The sequence below is a fragment of the Stegostoma tigrinum genome, chromosome 13 (genome assembly GCF_030684315.1).
Source record: "Stegostoma tigrinum isolate sSteTig4 chromosome 13, sSteTig4.hap1, whole genome shotgun sequence".
Taxonomy (NCBI): Eukaryota; Metazoa; Chordata; class Chondrichthyes; order Orectolobiformes; family Stegostomatidae; genus Stegostoma; species Stegostoma tigrinum.
The window spans coordinates 25,031,327-25,052,809 of record NC_081366.1 but is presented as its reverse complement, the minus strand read 5'-3'; the positions used below and the strand labels follow the sequence as shown (position 1 = coordinate 25,052,809).

At 38.8% G+C, this 21,483-nt stretch overlaps 1 protein-coding gene across 8 annotated transcripts in view; it reads left to right on the top strand.

Moving 5' to 3' along the window:
- The first annotated feature begins 5,462 nt into the window (after positions 1-5,462).
- LOC125458203 (gamma-aminobutyric acid receptor subunit alpha-1-like) overlaps positions 5,463-21,483 on the top strand; it is a 52,738-nt gene continuing 36,717 nt past the window's right edge. For 2 of the 8 annotated variants that reach the window (XR_007248792.1, XM_048543219.2), the window contains exons 1-5: positions 5,914-5,995; positions 7,051-7,150; positions 10,479-10,582; positions 11,905-11,972; positions 12,592-12,812. Coding sequence is in view for 7 of the 8 variants with exons in the window: in XM_048543219.2 (XP_048399176.1) it covers positions 5,929-5,995; positions 7,051-7,150; positions 10,479-10,582; positions 11,905-11,972; positions 12,592-12,812 (560 nt within the window). In the remaining variant the exon portion in view is untranslated. The other 6 variants (XM_048543222.2, XM_048543220.2, XM_048543224.2 and 3 more) reach the window with 6 other exon arrangements.

The window sequence follows — 21,483 nt, the reverse complement described above, 5'->3', positions numbered from 1 at the left end:
TTTTTAAAATGTAATTTGTCTATTATCTAAAAAGATAAATTAGCTTTCATTATAAAATATACAATATTATAATTACCCAGTTGTGATATGGGTTTGAAACCAATAACTGCTGTATCAGTTCCAGCCAAAGAATATCCTATTTACACTCCTTAGCTTCAACTGCACTTTCACTGCACGAGAAAGTCTTTTACGAATCTTATGCAGTAGTGTGAAGTTTATCTCCCAGTCTTTAGGAAGCCCGTTCTCCAAATAAATCTAAATCACTTTTAAGAAGTGTTTCTGTAGCTAGTGTTTCAATGCTTTGGAGTTCTACTATATGTGGTGTGAATTCTGACATCCTCCAGCAGATCTTCCAAACTGAGCTTTGGAGTTCTACTATATGTGGTGTGAATTCTGACATCCTCCAGCAGATCTTCCAAACCGATTCTGGTCAATTTCAGCCTGAGAGAAAGACTAGTTAAATGCATTGTAACAAAGCTGGCTCAGTTACAACCACCAAGCACAAAAATGAACTTCCAGTTTTGAAAGGTCCTCCAGTCAGACAGCCTTAGACATCAGGTCCCTGGAAATGAGAGGATTGCGCTTCTCGCCCTTCGTACACTTCCTTTTCCTTTTGTCGTTTTGTGCTTATCTATGATGAAGTGCTATTTCTTCGGAAGGAACTTTACCATCTCAAGGCTCAAAGGGTGCGCAACTTGAGATTAATGTTTTCATTGTTGAGGAAAGGGTTGGGAAGTTTACGACATAACCAAGTGTAATGACCACAAAGTACAAATGAAATTCTCAAAGCGGAAAGTCACATGGTTCTAACATCTTCTCCACCATGAATCAAATCAAATGACTAAAATAACATTGTAAATGGTGGTTTTAAAGCCCAGCTAACCTTCCAAAAATAAGCCGTACGTGTTTTTGTCTTAATATTTGTTCTGTTCGTGTATCTTGCTTGGGGTACGGTCAAATACAGGCGCTGCCACTTTAAAGGTATTTGGTTAAATTTACATCAATGTAAATCGGAATGCTCAGTTATTAATTCAGACAGATTGTTTAGTGTGTGATGGGGCAGATTCATTGAAGGTTACAATTCTACGACATTTCAGCAAACTGGATTCCCGACTGTCTGACCGTACCCCCAACCGCAGCACGGTCACGTTGCTTTCATATCGGACTGGTGCCAGCTGGGCTCTGATTCTGAGATATTGTAGTCAATTTTCATTCTCTGGTGATTAAAATATTCCAGGAAAGCCTAAAAAAAATCTGCCAGCATTTTACTTTGCCAATTGCCTTCGAAATAAAATCGTCTCAGCGCCTATTGTGAAAAAGAATCCAAAAGTCTCCTTGGGCTCACATTGGTTAAAGGGAAAAACATGATTGACAGTCTTTCGTCTGGCTGGAATGGGATGGGCATTGAACTGGCGTCGCTGGTATTGAGGCTGGTATGTGGTTGATTTGACTGATTGTACCTGGGCTTGTCCATTGCTGTCTCACAGCAGCACGCATAAGAAGCCGTGTAAACAGCATCAGTCGTGGAAACAATCTTAAAGAGGGCGTCGTTCAGCATTTCAACCCTAAATATTTCCCCTTAATCTTAATGCTTTTACGAATATTATTTAAAAACTTGTCAATATTCTTAAAACCCGTTTTAACTCTATGCTCTGTATCCATAGCTGAGGCCGAATGATTTAATATTAACGTACCATTTGAGCTCTGGTCGTCGTTTTTTTTTGGTCTGTTTGGCACGTTGTATAAGTTACACAGTGTGAATACAAAACGTCGAACGTGGTACCTCTCATAGGAGAAAAGATATATGTCAAAATGCATAATCCCCTCTCGCAAAGCAGCAACGGTAACACTACTTTCACATGAAAGAAACAGTACTATCGCTGGAGAGTATACTGTCAATTGAGATGAGTGAATTTAAATCCCAGGGCTGGGAAATAAAGTTGTGGATCTTCATAACCACTTAGAGACTTGATTGTGTTTCTTGAAATTGAATCAACAGAACACATAGAAGGAACTGATGGCATTTTCTTCCGCGCCACGCAAGAACTGCGGTGATCTCAATTTCACCTCCGACGACCTTGAAAGATGTCAATGTTATTTACGCTAAACACACTGCTGTTTCATTGCTCCGCCTCCAGATCGAAAATTTCAAATCTCGCTAGTCTCTCATCCCAGAAGAGTTGTAAATGCAGCTTTCAATGGCACTGCAGAGCAATTACAAATCGTTATCCCTGAAATAATGTTATGATTAACAGAAGATCTCCACAGACTTAATTATTTGTAGAAGTTGCTAAAAGTGATAAACGCCGTGGGTAAAACAGTCCCAAAAAAGAACTGACCACACGCCTTGGCCATCATCCCTCCTTCCCTCCTCATTTCTTCACATTCAAGGCCAACATCAAGATGATTGTGCCGTGAGTGGCAGATGAAATCCTGGACTATCGCCATCTCACCTCTGCTTGGTTCAGGAGTTTAACCTGAATCAGAGATGGGCGTAATGCCATTCATACGACTGAAAAGAACAATGTTAGCTATTGGAATATAGATGGTCGTAAATGAATTAGATAGTACGGTTTGTTTTAATTTCTAACTAGTTAGAGGACTGCCCGGACTTGCCAGTATCCGTGTGTAAGCAGCCGGACTTTGTTGGGCCGACAGAGTTGTCAACACTAACAGGACGTTGATTTCATTAAAGCAACCACTTAGAGAGACAGTAAAATGAGAATAACTTCCACTTGCTTCCAATAAACAAAAGCAAAAACAACCCTCTTTCTTACTGAGAACTTTCCCAACCTCTGTGCCAGAAGTTCTGGGTTTAAGTCCCATCAGCTTTAGAGGTGTGTAATAACATACCTGAACAAACTGATTAGAAAGTAACTCAATTCTCTTTCTGGCAGGTTGAGGTGTAGCGGTCAAGAATTCCAGAAAAATGCTTTCGACGAGATAGGTGAGTAGCAATGTCACATCAACCGTCTTTCTGGTCTGTATATTTGGGATGCTCCTAGGACTTGTCGACTCAAATACTGCATCTTGTATATCTGAAAATCAAATTCGGAGGCAAAAAAATCATTCCCGCTGACATTTTCTGTATTAACCTGTTAATCTAACAATTGGATTGGATTGAATTTTGCATGCTGAAGAAAGAATGGTGTTTTTCTGGAGCAATGGAGAGTGTCTCTCTCCCTTTGAGCCAGCAGCTCCCAGAATAAATTCCAATCCAGGTCTCAATGACCAACCGGGTTGTATTCACAGTGCAGTCTAACAGGTTGAGTACTGGTTAACCTTAAAATCTTTCCGACGTGTCTCAATAGTAACCGATAATTGCGGGCGAGATTCCTGACCAGCCACAGTTCTGGGGGCAATTGTAGACACGATCATCCTAATCTGAAAACGCCTGCTTTGGGACGCTAAGCAGACTCAGGTCTAGTTAGTAGTGGATGGGATACCGCTTGGGAATACCGGGTGTAGTAGGGTTTTTGGCCCTCTTGTGGTGAAGTAGATGTGTCCCTGGACGGGGGCGGCTTTAAGTCCTACCTGCTCCAGAGGTGTGTAATAACATCTCTGAACAGGTTGGTTGGAAAAATAGATTTGTTTTTAGAAAAGAAGCCTTTGCCGTTACTATCCATAATTCCAGGCTACATGCCACAGTAACCTGGACCCCTTGGGAGGGGCGTTTGCACAGATGTCCAGACTTAGAATCCATTGGATTGACAACATTTACAACTTTCCCTGTTGGAAAATAGTTCAAGAAGTGAACTACTAAGTTACCGCGTTTCCCTTGTCTTCAACTTGTACGATCATTAACTGATTGGTAAGTCACGGTGTTAGAGTATCACAGCGGTTCTTTCAGCCTATCCTGAACCCATTGACTCCAGAATTTGTACTTAAGCTGTGCCTAGGTACCTTTGCACCTAAGATGACGCCGTAAAATGGCGACTTGTAATTTTTTTTACTATACTCATTTGAGCGTATGTGACAACAAACCTAATTCTAATTCTAACAAATGGATAACTCACTGAGTGCTGTCACTCCCAACGCCCTCCCCCCTCGAATCATGTACTTCATCTTTTTCCATTAGAAATCTAATTCCGCCTTGAGTACTGCAATTGAATCTGCCTCAACCTCATCCCAAGGCAGTGCATTCCTAGACTGGGGTTTTCTTCAAGGGGAAATATTACTTCGTTAGATCTATTTGGAAAAATTGTTTGTGTATTTTCTTGACCTCCACAAATTGTGAAAACTTGAATCTCTTTGTAAGATTTAGCATCATCCCGCTCCATAGAAATCCGGTTTATATTTGGTTCTGAGGGCAAAACAACCAAAGAGCCGCGGATAAAGAGATAAATTTTCTGAAGGGTCTCGACCCGAAATGTCAAACTTTCCTGTTCCCTTGATGCTGCTTGGCCTGCTGTGTTCATCCAGCTTCACACCGCGCTATCTCAGATTCTCCAGTATCGGCAGTTCCTACTATCTCCCAAAGAACCGCGGATGGTGGATATCAGCAAAAACAATCCAGAAATTGCTAGGAAATCTCGGCAGGTCTGGCAGCATCTGTGGAGAGAAAGAAGAGTTACGTTTCGGGTTCAGTGACTTCTCCAGAACGGGCCTAAAGTTCCGAGGAAGCGTCACTAGACCCGAAACGTTAACCCTTCTTTCACTCCACTGATGTTGCCAGACCTGCTGAGTTTTCTCAGCAACTTCTGCTCTTAAGGCGTTTGCCTGGGTCTTAATCTCCCCCGCCAATGCCTCCGCGAATTTCACTGAGTTTGGAAGGAGCTGGGTGATTCAGAATAGGAAAAGGAAGGGACGGAGTTTAGGACCAGGAGCCATGCCACTGAAGGCAGGCTGAAACCAAGCGCATGCGTATCAGACAATGGACTGGACTTTGTTGATTTTTTTCTTCATTCGGTGGAACCAATAGGAGATTTCGTTTGTATTGTAATCCTGATCGGATTATTATCTGGGACAAGGCCGAGCTATGAGCTGTCCCAAATTACAATGTTTTAAACATTGCAAAATAGCAGCATCGCATTGGTCCTCGTGTTAGGTATTTGTCTGAAGTGATGTGTTGTGATTACAAATTAGCTGCACGAAATATATTTCAAAATGAAATATAGGCTTCAGGCAGAGTGACCCTCTTACTCACGAGGAGCATGTAAGAACCTCCTTAAATATACCCAGTGTTTAATACCACACTGTTTGAAGGCAGAGGACATGAATCTTGACACTTGTAGGTATGTGTGTTTTTATGCGTTTAAAATTACAATTACCAACGTGGGACAATCCATTAAATTCTGGGTTTACTATAAATTAAGATCTGATATCCATCAACCAGCAATAGCAACATGAGCGAGTACAAATTAAATTGTGCGGCGCAGAGAGAACATCTATGCTTGGCGGCGGATTGGTTCTTAACGTGCTTACGTTCAGTTGGGAACCTCCTCTCTACTTCACTCAAAACCAGAGAGAGTGAAAAAAAATTTGCCTGATTTGAAGTCACGGCTTATTTCACATCCGGTTTACACACGGGCACATTAGTATAGGTTTGGTCGAATAAAGCTTCCTGCAATCTGCAGTTCCCCTTCATCCTGTAGATTCAGTTGTAAATGAAATAATTCGGCGCTTCTCCGACACGTACAAGAAGGCAGCGAGACTGTGACGGCTCCCGCATGGGAATGCTGATCACAGCCAGGAGAGATTGCATCGTGTGTGTGCTGCTTCTGATTCAGACGTTGGTTCCCCCTTAAAAAAAATCAGAGAGAGAGAGCAGGGAAAGAAAAATCCAACAAGCAGCGAGACGTGTGCGTTTTGCATTTGAAGTCAGCATACTAACAACTCGGTAGAGAAGTTTGCAACGCCAATCCAGTCTTGTAAGGTGAGAACCGCCGGTCCCAATACTGGAAGAAGCCACATTGTTGTTCTAAAAGGATGCTTCGGCAATGTTGTTGCGCCGCAACATTCGAAGCTTTGTTGCTTGTGTGTATGTTGGAATCACGTTAGTAATTTACACTTTAAACTTTCCGAGTCGATAACCGTTGTATCGTAGGAAACGGTTTATTCCAATATCCCTCTGTAACTAGTTAACTCATTCAACGCCGCTGGGTGTAGTGTACGTTATCCTGTCTGTCCTGCGGAAGAGCTCGGGTTTTGTTTGAATGTTTAGGCGCTGCATTGTACATACTGTGTATTTTGTTATATTTTTCTGCAAGATACAGCATTGCTTTGGATAGCGTTGATTTTGGAGCGCCAAATGCCGCATCTACTTTATGTTTAGGAAACTCGGCGCACGTTCAGCTGGTAACGTATCGAGGATCTATTTAGATACACTGTTAAAAGAGGGTTTAATGTATTTCTTATATGTGTGAGAGATATGCTTTTTCCAAGTGATGTTTATATGATACTTGGCCAGAGACCCAATAGACATTAATCAGTTTGCTTTGAGATCAATCCATAATATGCATTAAGGACTCGGTAGCGATGTAAAAGGTTTGTAATTGCTCTGGAGAGTGCATTCCTTCGATTGCTCTTTTGAATATTTTACGGATGTGGCACAACTAGGATCAGCTCACCTCAATCAGGTGTTTAGTGTGTAAGCATGTCTTAATCAAGGCGAAACGATTGTATTATTGTGGCCACACCAAACATCCGTGCAAAGTAACGCAGTCAAATGCAACAAGGTTAACTCGGTGCTTCTGTACGACCATAAGGAGTGCCCGTTGCCTCCCTGGCACGAAAATGATACCAACATGTATATGCAGATGCATTTATTTATTTCCAAAGGCGAACCTACTCAGGTTTGCGCCATTCTCCCCGCCTAGAGCACTCTTGACAGCTTGCAAAAAAACCCCTCCACCATATATCTTTTTTTAAAAAAGGGGGGTTTCTAAGTATTTCACTTGAAACGGGAAGTGAATGTTCTGTAGTAATCTGCCCCTTCCAGTTGCGGGGGGAGGGGTACCTGTGGACGCAGTAACTTTATAGGTTTGTCAAGGTGCGCCTTATATGTGCATATATATATGTTTATTTATTTCTGTACTGTTTATTTAATAGTGTTTGCTACGTGGACTGCTATGGAGCGAATTACTGCTCTAAACAGCTGCGTATCAGCGATATTTTGGCTTCTGTTCCTAAACGCAGCGTTCCGCCCAAGGTGAGCCTCTGTGCCGTGTGAACTTAGCTATGGGCGACGAGTTCGAATGACTATTTTAATTTTGAGCGACTCACGAGAGTCATTTAGCCTGCCATATCAGGATAGTGACGCTACGCCAAATAACGTGAGTTAACAGCGAGTTACGGAGGTTTTGTCCGGGTGGGAAACAAAAGGGAAGCAAAGAAAAAGACAGTTACTAACTCAATAACAGTAGATTCACGCATTGCTATTTGTTAATCCAAGTGGCGTGGAGTTATTCCGCGCACAAGGTCGAAAGTGGGAAACGGAAATTATCTACAGCTAGTGGTTGTTACTAAGGGGGGAAAAAAATAAGCAGCCAACCATCTTATCGCCCGAAGAAGAGATCTGCAATAGTCAGAAACTTCGAATGGGCATCATGAAATGTTGCCGTGCCATTTTGTAGCTATGTAACTGAAGCGTGGCTAAGAGCGTTTATATGGTCCTTCGTGCAAGGCTACATGTAGGATTCCCACACTAAAGTTTCTAAAGGAGATGGGCAACTCATTAACTGACAGCTAGCAACATGATAATTCCCTCCGCCCCCTCCGTTCCCCCCTTGCCCTGACATTTGCTCTCCTGTTGGTGTGCTCAAATGAGGTTCTGTTTGAAATAAATAGATAATTCTGTTTTCTTTTGTTTGGAATTGAGTGTAACACGATACACCACGATGCCAGTATTCCAATGGCCTGTAGATGGAGTTGCTGTACAATGTTCCACAAAAGAAGGCCTGGCTAGGATGTAAAAAAATTACAATTTATAATGCAGATCAGATTAGATCACCTTTCACAGTTCAATAAAAGTGAAGTATCAGTTTAAGAGCCAGCACCCTTGCCAGTGACACAAAACTGAGACTGCAGAACGTTAATTTCTGTTCTCAAAGACTTGGCCCTTTGGAACGTTGCTTCCTGCTTCAGTATGTCTATTTTTGTTGTACAGTTTAGCCGTGTATGTTTCCTAAAGTAGTGATGTATTACAAAACAAATCATACGACTTGCAAAAGAGACTCGTGACCTCGTCTTCTCGTGAAAGGTCAATTGATTTGCCAGAACTGCTCTTCCATCAGTGTTCCTGAATACTGAAAGGTTGATGTACAACATACACCACGCACACAACAGTCACTAATACTAGACATTTGAATTAACTTTTTAAACATACTAAGACGGCCACTACTGAATGAAGTCCGCTACTGAATGTTTCAGATAATGACAGAATGATTTTATCAAAGCAGCTTACACATTGTTTTGTCCTTTGCAATGTGCAGTTCAATAATTCGTGCATACTATACATTAACAAGATACAGAATGAATTTTGATTATTCCTGTAGCATATTTTTTAAATGTGATGTTAATCAGTATTAACCTGACAATGTTCATTTTGCTTGTTCTATTGTTAGTCACCTTTCTGTATAATCAGCTCAAACTGAAAACATTTGATCTCCATGAAGTGTAGATTTAACATTTTCCAGCTATTATCTCTATTTTGTCTGTAATTACTGGAAGATGAATTTCCCTGTAACTAGCAGCCTGCCAAAAGTTTATTAATTGTCTCCTTAAAAGTTACAAAATGTCACAGGTAAAGATGATACAGACGTGATCGCACAAATTCAGCTGGTACTTCGATGTGGTTTGGAGTGATTGCTGCATCATTAGCGAATCTGTCTTTTTAAATTTAAGGTAAAACCACTGTGTCCTTTCAGGTAGATCCTACTATTTTAGAAACAAATGCAGAGATAATATCTCGTTATTATTGGTTCATGAAACAACCCCTAATAACAGACATGAAGACAGAAGTTGCTGAAGAAACTCAGCAGGTCTGGCAGCATCTGTGGAGAGAAAACAGAGTTATTGTTTCAAGTCCAGTAACCCTTGTTTGGAAGTATTTTAGTACTTAATACCTAAAACAGACAATTTGGTTATTTGTTTCATTCCGCGTTTGAGGAACTTTGCTGTGCCAAAAGTGGTTCACTGGGTTTTTGACTATTATAAAAAAATTTCTGAACTTTGAAAGTTATTGGTTGTAAAACGCCTTGAGAGGTCTTCAGATCATTTAAGGCACCATGCAAAGGAAAGCTCTTTGGTCCTCATTTCTAACATTAAAATAATTGCAATTTTTAAAAATGCATTTTATTAGGAAGCCGACAGTAATTAATGGCATAGGTTGGAGCAAGTTTCTTGTTTACGTCTGAGCTTAGCATTTTTTTCCTGAGAAATTTTCCGTTGTGATTTTAAGGCATCTGGCATCCAAAAACTCATTAAAATATAACTATCTGCTATGCGCAAAAGTATTTACATAAATAGATCTGAAACGTCAACTCAGTTTCTCACTCTACAGATGCTGCCGGAACTGCTGAGTTTCTCCACCATTCCCCTGGTTGCTTTCACATTTCAAGTGTTTTGATTTCATGTTAAATTGTTTACAAGACAGTTTCTAATAAAACAATGATGAGGATAATGAAAATACAATCTAAATTAGAGCAAGGTCTCTTTATTAATTTATAGAAATGAAAGTGAAGAATTTGTTTCACAAATAGTGTAGAAGCTGTTACCTTTTAAATGCCAGACAATATATCCCTTTTCATGCTTTTAAAATTACGTTCGGTAATGTAATAAGTGAGTTAAAACATAGCTTTATGGACACCGAAAAATAAACCAGAGTGCATTCCTGAAAACTTCACAGATACCATTACAACAAACCCAACCCTTGCAGTCTGTCTCAGTCTCATCTTTATTTGCATGAAACAAAATCTGCCTTTTCATATCTCTCATGACTGACTCAGGACGTTGCAAAGTCTTTTACAGCTGAGTAAGTGCTTTGGAATTGTCATCACAATTGGTCAGGGACCCAACTTTGAAAAAGTTAATAGTGGAAAATGATTTCATTAAAACTATTCGTTTTCTTGTTACAATTTCACAATGGGTTACCTGTGGACTCCCTCCACTTTAATATCAAGGGTTACTTCTCAGCTTCATCTCTTGAAACGCTATTTGGTTTTCTGTGTAATTTTGAAATTTTCTTTATATCCTAACTGAAACTGTATAGTGTTGTCTTCTGTTCCTTTGAGTTAATTGTAATTCCCTTGCTTAGAAAACTAACTGTTGCACAGCAGGACCGAAAATGTGAATGAAATCTTTGAAAGACTTTTTTCCTCTAAATGCAGTTGTGTAGTGGCTAGTGATGGGTGTGTGGGTTTCTGGTTGCATGATACCTTGCAATATGTTATCTTTTGCGGGGGAGGAATAGGAGAACTCGTGGAGTGTTTAATTCCGTCTATCTGGTTCCTGTCTTTTTTTTAATAATTCCTTCTTAGCTTTGCAATGTCTGATGAAGCCAAGAACAACATTACAATCTTCACAAGAATCCTCGACAGTCTTCTGGATGGATATGACAACCGTCTGAGACCAGGCTTGGGAGGTCTGTAATTGGTTTTGCTAACACATGGTGCAATAACAGACAGATATAAATTAGAATTCTGGCTTATGCAGTAATTGGAAACAAGTTGGCACTATGGTGCAGCAGATTAATGTTGCAAAATAACATTACAACTAAGTCCAGTTGCACAAATGCTGGTTAGTAGCTGAGTGTTGAACACCAGACATATTAAGGTGAATATAGTTTACAGGCAAGTATTGCCATACCATTGCTCCCGAGAAACAAACCCTGTTTTAACATGTCCAAAGCTTATGGAATAGGTCTGAGCACATCTTGAATACAGTTTTCTGTATTGGTTCACACATGGGAGACGCTACAGGGACATCCACAAGGCTGATCCTTTTCTTCAATCATTAGGCTTCTAACCAGGGTAACATATGAATCATGCAGTGCTCAAAACAGCTGAAGTATGACAATTATCCTGAGCGGTTTCAAAATAACCAGGAAAATAAATTACTGATTGTTAAAATTCAGTGGACAGGTTGGTACAATTTGGTTTAGGTTCAAGTGCGTTGGTGTATACTTGAATGTTTAATTTTAAATTAATTTCATGTTCAATGCATGGGTTGAATTGTATGTGTGTTGCCATTATTCTCTATGATTTAAACATTTGTGGTCTAGAAGTACGTCAAATGTACAAAACAGAAACCGGCTCATCTGCATCACTGGTCAATGCAGCACCCACACCCCTGCTTGTCCTTTCCATGCTTATCTCCTTTATATGCTTATCTAGGTTACTGTTAAATGCCTCTTATATATTTGCCACGATCACTCCATTAGGTAGCGAGTTCCATATGCTAACGACATGCCAGGTAAACAATCATCTTCATAAGTTTTCCTGACTTTTTAAATATTATTTTACTATTGTGTAACTACTTTGTATTTATAACCCCTAATTTCCACAAGTGTGATCATATTCTCTGCAATATCATTCAACAGGGCCATCCTTTAGCCTTTTATTCCTAAAGAGGCCTATTGATATATTTTGTGTTTCTTTAAGCTCAGTACTTAGACACTTTTATGTTGTTTTTGCAAATATTGCTCTTTTGTACCCCACCCTCATTTCAATTTTGTTAGCGATTATTAACATGCTTAATAACTTGAGGCAACACAAAATAATAATCGACAATCGTTATTTAAAATATTGTTTTAATTATGAGATAGATGAATATTTGAAATGTTAGTGAAGAATACAAAATAGCCTGCATAAAGCAATGGAAGTTGTGGTCCAAGAAAATCTTGATGGTAGGTTGAAGCAGATAGAAATGCTGATAGATAATAACTCTCCTATTTTGGTTCCACAGAGCGGATAACACAAGTCAAGACTGATATCTATGTAACAAGTTTTGGGCCTGTTTCAGATACAGATATGGTAAGTGTAAATTTTTCTTGATTTAAATTAAAAAATCTTTGCCACTCATAAGAATGAGTTAATTGAGATGCTTTATTTGTCCATCCTTTAAATAAAACATTTAGAATGAAACTGGTTGTCCAGGGATGACCTTGCCTTTCTGATAGCTGTTTGGAAATGTGATATTTATCAAATCTTCAGAAGTGTAAACTAATGCACCATCTCTGATTTTAGGGAGTGGTGTGAATGTAATTGATCTTTATTTAACTTGTTCTACTGTTTCAATAAAAAAGAGAGGTAGTCATCAGGCATACATTAGCAACCAATCAGTCAATGCAATAGAGAAAGAATATTAATACATAAACATTATTTTATGATTCATATACTGTCAAAAGATTCAATGAGAAGCAGTGAAATCAAGGAATAATTGGTGTTCTCAGAACTGAATGTGTTATTACGCAGTTCTCATGGTCATTATGGAAATTCATGTAACTGATATTGAATTATTTTGGAAGTGACAGGGTTGTGTTTTAATTATAACACCTGATTTACTTCATTATTTTTTCCTGTATTATTCATGGTGATGTCTTTGGTTATGATTACAAGAATGTAAATAGTTCAAATCTGTCCATTTTTGCAGGAATATACAATAGACGTGTTTTTCCGTCAGAGCTGGGAAGATGAAAGGTTGAAATTCAAAGGACCCATGACAATACTTCGTTTAAATAATCTAATGGCTAGCAGAATCTGGACACCAGATACCTTCTTCCACAATGGAAAAAAATCAGTGGCGCATAACATGACGATGCCCAATAAATTGCTGAGGATTACTGAAGATGGAACACTCTTGTACACAATGAGGTGAGAGAAGAAAACCTTATGCCACAGTATTACACTCCCAAAACATTGCTAGTCATTCTTTGAGACATGTTTGATTAAATAAAAAGATGCCACTTTGCCTGTGGTTCAGAAAACTACTATTTTTTTTCAAGACCTTCTTGGGCCACGTCATATATAAGGTGTTGCAATGACTTTGAAGTGGTGTAGGAAGATCATAAAAATTAGCAGACAGATAGTAATTATGGTCTAATCTAAGTTAGTTATACATAATTAAAGACATTTATTTTCATTATCTCCTTTAAAACTAGCAATGTGTCACCTCCTAGAATACAGAAAACAATTTTCACTTCTGGACTTTTCAGCAGTAGAATTTTTTTCCCAGTATTTACATGTGGAATAATCCTTCAATATAATCATATTTCGTTTGGTTAGCATATATTGATTGTATTCATTGTAACTAATTTAGCATGCAGGAAAAACATCTATTTAAGGAAGATTAATTCCACTGAATTGCCTTCAGTCCTTTATGTCAAAAGAAGTTAAGCTATGTATTTGTTGGCCATTTTCTGTCATCCATTTTCTTAATGCATTGAGCGGCTGTTATGTCATTTTGGGAACAGACTTTTTTCCTTTCCTCATGTTGCTATGATTGGGGCCCTCCAATATTAAACTAAAATAATCATCTGCTTGACCCATTGGTTGAAGTGTTCATTAAGCATCTCATGATACTATTAAAGAAAAAGTTTTGTCTCACTAATGTTTTTTTCATAATCAACAGTCCCAAAACCAGATTGACAGCTCATTGTCTTCAATAAGATGCACAAAATAACTATCATGTTTACCCTCATAACAACAGTGTAATTTCTTGTATGTGAATCTCTTTTGGGATGCTTCTGAAAAATATAGTAAGATATTATGTAGTTGACAATTCTGTCTCTCCATCCCAAAGAAATTGTGAATGTAAAATGCTATACTCAGCTACTCAAATTGTCACTGAAATGGAATATTATGGTACTTCATATAAGAACAGTTTTATACAACTGCCTGATCTTAGGCTGATCAATTGAATTTTTTTTAAGTGAAGAATGACAAAATTTCTGTTTCATTGTGATTCAGCACCATAGGTTAGGAAATGGCACGGATGTAGAGTTTTGTACTGTTAAAATGCTCCAAAGGGGGGTCTTTCCATTTGAATTCTACCTAATAGCATGTACAGGATGCAAACTATACAGGTGATACTGTTTAGGAAGGAATTTGATAAATATGCATTTCATATAATAATAACCAATGGGGGACAGCTTCAAAGACTGATGGGCTGCAATCTTTGGTCCCTGCACCACTGAGCTCCAATTTTAGCTGTGTTGCAAAGTCATTGAAGAGAGGGCAGATGACTCTGCAGAGGAGAGGGAAGTTGATGCAAAATTTCACAATCTTACTCTTTCATGCTTCTTTATTTCTGGTCAAGCGAGATATTGTTGGTGAATTGGGAATAGACTGCTCTAATAAATTTGGATGCATTGCTTGCATGGTTTCTCGTTATTACCTTGAACATGAAGATGACAGTGATTCTGAAATTGCACTATCAGATATTTGATATATTTATGATATACATTGTAATATGTTTTAAGTACCATATTGGTTTCAGTGGTGGTCTATTTGTTAGTAGATATTGAAGGTCTATACGTCTTGGGTAATTGATATATTTTACTGGTCAATGTAATTCACAATTATGATGTAGTCAATGAAAATTTATACATGGTAATCCACAGCCTATTCTAGAAAATAATAGTTAGTAAATCTTCTGTGAGATTTTAAAAAATTGTTCTTTCATTATGGCTCGCCTTTATAATTCAATGCAATCATAATGATGTCAGATATACCACCAAAGGAAACAATGTGGCCATTAGTAAGGTAACTGTTTCCACGGCCTCAGATCTAATATTGGTTTCCCTGCAAAGTATTTTTGACTGGAATTAGAAATAAAATCCCTCTCTTATTCATAGCTTTTACAAATATGCCTTTCGTAAAATGCAGCAGATTAAATATAGCTTTATGGGATAGTATGAGTTCCTGATACATTTTTAAAAAGTTTAATTTAAACATTTTAAATTATGATAGGATTTAGTTTATTACTAGTGGAATATATGAATATTTACTCACAAGATTCACATGTGTATTTCAATTGATTGGGAAGGGGCTGGTCATGGGTCTTGTGAAGGGCTCCAAATGTTTGTAGCATTGAGACAAAAGGTTTTGAATTCAATTTTGCCTGAAATGCATGTTGTTCTCGATAATTTACAGAGTTAACCTGACAATAATTTACCACTAACACATTCTGTTTAAAGATTCATTGATATTGGAGCATAAGAAACGTGGCAGTGGGAAAAAAAAAGTATCAGCAAGCATTACCTGATAACAGTGATGAAAACATGGAGAAAATATTCACATGACACTTATCTGCTGTAATATTAAAGGGAGTGTCACTGAGGGATTGCAAATGAGGCTGGAACCTGAATGCATCTAGGTCTTCAAAATATCCATTTTACTTGAAAGAAGAGGAGCATCCACTTGTCCTGTAGAAGGCAATTAACACAACAATCAAGAACGTATAGCCAGGAACTCTCTAATTTGGAAATTTCCAGATTCCCACCTTTTGACATACCTGGTGAAAGTAAGAATGCCAGGACATTGAGCAGAAAACTGGGAAACAAGGTAGGGTCATAGCCTGGATGTCTGAAGAAGTGACCCCACCCAATTTTACCCGATGGTGAATTATTCAATAGTTTTTTTTCCCCAGAGAATGTCACTGGGATTACTCAAATCTTGTTTATCCCACATTGGGAAGTTCAGCTTGCCATTCTAATCGCACTGCCAGAACGTGTTTTCCCCTGAGGTGGCTCAACACAATTCCAAGGGATAATGAGGGAACCATCTTCCAACCCTGAAAAGTCTGCTAGGATCAGCACAGATTCTCCTGGCACATACAAGTACAGTATAAGTCTGAACATTGCTACAAATGTTAGAAGTAACTCAATGGATTAGATTTCAGGAGATTGTTAGTCAACTTGTTCACTTCCGTAATTGCTGCCGAGAATTTTTTTTTATATTGGTCATACCATAATTAATAATTGAAGGAAGTGGTCATCAAAATTGGTTCCTGTAAATGTTTATGATTGGTCTGAAAATTTAAATGATGAAAGTAAGTGAACCTCAGAAAAATGAAATGGAAAGAATGATCCTTGATGTGAACTGTTCAGTTCCAGTACGAATCTACACCCGGACACGTGTGAAAACAACAAAAACACAAAAAGGGTGAGAAATAGCAAAAACACAAAATGAATGACTCATTACTTGAATCGACATAGTATTTGGAACAAAGTAAGTGAATTAAAGGCACAAGTTAGAGGTTAATGGGTGTGATCATGTAGCGATTACAGAGTCATGGTTACAAGAAGGTCACATTTGGGAAATAAACATTCAGGGGTGTGTGAATCTTGGAAGGAATAGGCAGAAAGGGAAGGGTGCTGGAGTATGTTTTTTATAGGAAATGGGTGAGGATGAAATAAATACAATAGTGAGGTTTGGAAGGTATAGAATTTATGTCGTAGGAGCAAGGGGAAGAAGATACTGTTAAGTGTAATCTGTCATCCTGAAGGACAGAGCATAATAAGGGCATGTGAAAAAGGCAGTGGATTAATTCACAGAATTTAGAATTTACACACAGAAGGAGGGTATTCAACCCATTATGTCTGTGTTAGCTCCTGAGAAAGCTACTCAGCTCGTCCCATACTGCAGTCCTATCTTTGTTGCCCTCTAAATTCAATACTTTCTAATATATATCCAGCTCTCTTTTGAAATCTTATACGGAATCTGCCTCCATCATCTCACAAATAGGATTTAAAATGCACTAACAACTCTGAGTAAAGAAGTGTCTCTCCATTTCAATTCTGGCTGTCTTGCTGACAGCCTTGAAATTGTGACCCCTAATTACTGACATCCTGACTAATGGAGAAAGAATATCCTTCTTTATCCTGTCAAAATTGTTCATAATTTTGAACACGTCAATAAGGTCACCTTGTAATATTCCCTGTTCTGGGGAGAATTATTAGTTTCACTAATCTTGCCTTATATCTTAAATCCTTCATTCCTCGTATCATTCCAGTAAATTTCCTTTGCACTCTGTCCAGGGCTTTAACTCATTCCTGAAATAAAGTGCCCAGAACTGAACACAATACTTCAAATGTGGTCTGACCAATGATTTGCAGAGGTGTAGCATCACTTGCTTGCTTTTATATTCTGCCTCTATTTATAAGCCCAAGAATTCTACAATCCTTCTAAACAATTGTTTCCACTTGCCTGGCCACCTGCAGAGAATTATGCATGTGAACCCTGAGTTCCCTCTGTTCCTGCACTCTCCTTAAAGTTGTACCATGGAGCCTGTAATGTCTCCTGATGTTTCTTTATTCAAAATGCATTACCTCATAGTTCTCTGAATTAAATTGATCTGTCAGGTGTGTGCTCATTTGAGCAACTTGCCACTGTCCTTCTGAAGTCCCTCAGCATCATTGTCGCAATTCATTGTTCTCCCTAGCTTAGTATCATCTGCAAGTTTAGAGATTTATTTGAATCAGGAAAAGTAAGCGTCTCCAACACTGATCTCTGGGTAACACCACTTCAAACTTGTCTCTGATCTGAGAAATGCCCATCTATGCTTAACCTCTGTATCCTATTTTTCAGTCAAATTCTAATCCCTGTTGCTAAAGACCCATCAATCGCAAACATTTCTAATTTTCTAACAAACCTACCATGTCGCAATGTATCAAATGCTTTCTGAAAGTCCGTATATGCAACATCCACAGCATGACCCTCATCCACTGCCTGTGTCACTTTTTCAAAGAGCTCAGTCAAATTTGTCAGATATGAACTGTGCTTGACAAAGCCACGTTGACTGTCAAGTATTAACGTATTTTTCTCTGTGTACATTTACGTCATCCAGTATAATGGCCATCACCTCTTTCCCTACTATTGACATTAAACTGACAGGTCTGGAGTTGCTTTTTTAGCCAACAGTGTCATACTTTCAAGCCTCCAGTCTCTTGGGACTAATCTTCTGTTCTGAGAGGCCTGGGAAAATTTTTCCCTGCAGCTCTGCAATTTGCTCTGTTGCCTCTCTCAGAAATCTAGAATACATCCCATCGGGATCTTGCGATTTCAGTACCTGGAGTGCTTTCAGCCTTTTTTAGCAGCTCTTCTTTATCTATCACTGTCATGTGCAGTTGCCGAACATCCACATTTTCAATTCGGCTATTGTCATCATTTTCTAATTTGTTTAAAGACAGAAGCCAAGCACTGATTTTGTGCCTCCACCATATTCTTTGTTTTCGTGAGTAGCTTATCCTATTGGCTCCTTATGGGTCCTACACTATCCTTGACTAATCTCTTACTATTAATATGTTTGAAAAATGTTTCACTATTTTACCACAGCTCGCCATCCTTTCCTCATGCTTCTTCATAACCCTGTAGGTGATTTTCATCTTCTTATGAATTGGCACAGTCAGATTTACAGAGAAAAGCCATGAGGAAGAATTCACAATGTATTTTGGAGTTTCCTAGAGCAAAATTTCATGGATCTAACCAGAGATCAGGCTATTTTGCATCTTGTAATGTGCAATGAAGCAGGTTTAGTAAATTATGTCAAAGTAAAGGAACCCCTTGAAAACTGTGACTGTAATATAGTAGGAATTAACATTGAGTTTGAATGGCAAACATAGGTTGGAAACAACTATGCTAAGTGTAAGAGTAATTACAATGCAGTGAGGGTACAGCTTGATGGAGTGTATTGGGAAAAGAAAATTAATAACCATGACGGTTGAGGAACAATGGCAAACATTGAAAATAATAGTTCATGAGTCACAGCAAAAATATATTCCATGAAAGAAGCATCCTGGGAAGGGAATAAACCAACCATGATTAATCTGGGAAGTTAAGGATCGTATCAATTGGAATGAAAAAAAATCATAAAATGGGGTAAAGATTGGTGGTAAGTCAGATGATTGGGAGGTTCTTAAAACCCAACAAAAGATGACCAAAGAAATAATAAAGAGGAAGAAAATAAAACTTTGAGTGGCACCTTGCAAATAAAAGCAAGCCAAACAGCGAGACCTTCTGTAAGGAAATTGCAAAACTGTTGAATGAATACTTTGTATCGGTCTTCATGAAAAAAGACTTTAAAAGCATTCCGGATATATCAAATAAGCAAACAGATTAATGACAAGTAATTTTTAAAAAGTCCTACAATTGGAAAATACCATATAGGATAACACTATGGAAAAAGAAGTATCCATGTTCAAAAATTCATAGGACAAAATATATCAATCATTACAAATGAAGCAATACTTGAAAGGTTCAAGACTTTATCTGTGTAAAGTAAAAATGCATGCCTGTTTATGTTTCTAGAGTGAACAACAACTTATATTCTGAATATGTGATGCATTTTCAAGGAGATACAGGTATTATTAAAAATAATGTACCATAATTTGATGTCAAAATAATACAGAAGCTTTTGCCACTCGTCATTATTTATGTCAAACGATATAACAATTTTAGGCAAGGAACAGATGTATGGTATCCGCAAATTAATGTCGATGGGGGTGTGGGGGGGTGTGGGTGCTGTATCGTGAGTACACCACTTGCTGTCTGGTTCACTATTAACCCGTGTTGACTGATGTGAAATTATCACAGTTGCACAATAGTTACGCCCTGAGCTAGTCATAGACTGTTAAGCTTTGGTTATTTTATGCTAAATACCCTTTTAATGACATATTAAGTATTTAACCCCTTCCTGTTGTTCTCAGTTGCTATTTATCCAATCCTTTTATCCCACCACATCTTTATCTTTGTGTTCCTGATTAGAGATTGAATTGGGCCAATTAAATTTTACTTGCCATCTCTTCACTGTTAATTTCACATTCTTTGAATTTTTTGATAAGGAGCTACCCCGATAGTTGCCCTGTTGATCTGGCTCTTCTTGCATCATCAATAACTTGAACTTTTACCATTTTCCAATGCCATAAAAAAGGGCAACTCTAATTAATGACAGACACTGTTCATTGCCCTGCCACTGCAATTTATGGCCCACTTATATTTGCATTGATAGGGTATCACAGTGGTTTAACCATGAACTGAATCTTCCGAGCAGCAGCAATCAGCTTCTATTACAAGGAGAGAAGATAAGTCTGTAAGGTAAGACAGTGGAGGGGTTAGGATGGCAGGTGGGTGGATGAAGAGATCGGGTGCAAGTTTGGTGGGTCAAGTGGTAGTGCTCCAGGGGAAAATGGTGGTAATGTGCCAGTTGATTGGTTGGAGGTATAGGTTGCAAGCTGTGTGAAGGAGTAAATTGGTTGGAGGTATAGGTTGCAAGCTGTGTGAAGGAATAAATTGGGTGAGGGTCCAGAGTGGCATATGAGTGAAGGGGTAGTGAGGCAGGTTGTTGAAGAATAAGGAGGCAAGTGTATGTTTGGTGAGTTCAGGTGGCAGATAAATGAGGAGCAAGTGGTGGGAAAATGGATGAGAGGGTAGGTGGCAGGGTGGAATTTGGGGTTATGGCAGCTGCTTTAGGGATGATGTACTAGGTGGGTAATGGGTACGAGTGAAATGTGGGTGAGCGTTTAGTGTGGCAGGTATGTGGGTGAGGAGGTGACGTGACAATTGAGTAAGAGATACGGTGGCAGGTGGGTGAGGGGTAGAGTGACAGGTGGTTAAGGAGGTTGGATGGTGAGTGGTTAAGGAAGTAGGGTGGCAGAAAGGAAATGAGGGATTAGAAGGTTAGTTGAGTGGGGACAATGTATGGCAGTTAGGTGGATAAGGGTAGAGTGACAAATGAGTGGGTAGGATGGTGGGTGGCAGGGTAAAACTGGTTGGTAGCTGGCAAAAGGGGAAGAGTGAGTCAGATGGCAAGGGGTTCAGGTTAGTGGGACTAAGTTTGGTTTTGGAAGGGAAATGCTGGGTTGTCCGGGGGTCAGTTGAGGTTGGACTTTGATGGAAACACATGTCGAATGGGGTGTTTGGGTATTGGGGTAGTCATGTGTTGGAGGTGTTGAGTATATGCAGGGTATTAGATTTCTGTGAGGATGGGAGGGGCATTGGTTAGTTTTTGGAGCGGTAAATTGGGTGCTGGGATGAATCTGGTATGAGCTGTCATGTTGGGTGTTAGGGAGCATCAGATATCAGGGGAATGTTAGGGCTTTAGACACGGAGTGAATGTAAGTAGTAAGAGTGACAGTTTTATGGTTATCTTGGTTTCAATTCCTCTACCATTTTCTGGTGAACAATTCAGGTAAGTAGATTTGACTCAAATCCTATCATAATAGCTGAGTTAAGGTTAGTCTTTTTTCAGTGAGTGGTTGGAGTCTGAAACTCATTGCCAGAAACAGTGTCAGAAACTGTTGTAACTTTGTTGTAATTTTGATATACATTTGTGTTACTGTAGCCTTCAGAGCTATGGGCCTAAAACTGGAAAATGGGATTGGTGGTGTCAGGTCTTTGATGACTGCTGCAGATACAATAGACAGAGTGACTTAATGTCTACAGAGAGAAAATGTCTATGAGTCTATGGGTGAAAAGATTGGAACAATTTTAAGTCTGACTGTGACTCTGGGTTGAAAACTATCAGAGAGTTACATGTATTGGTTAA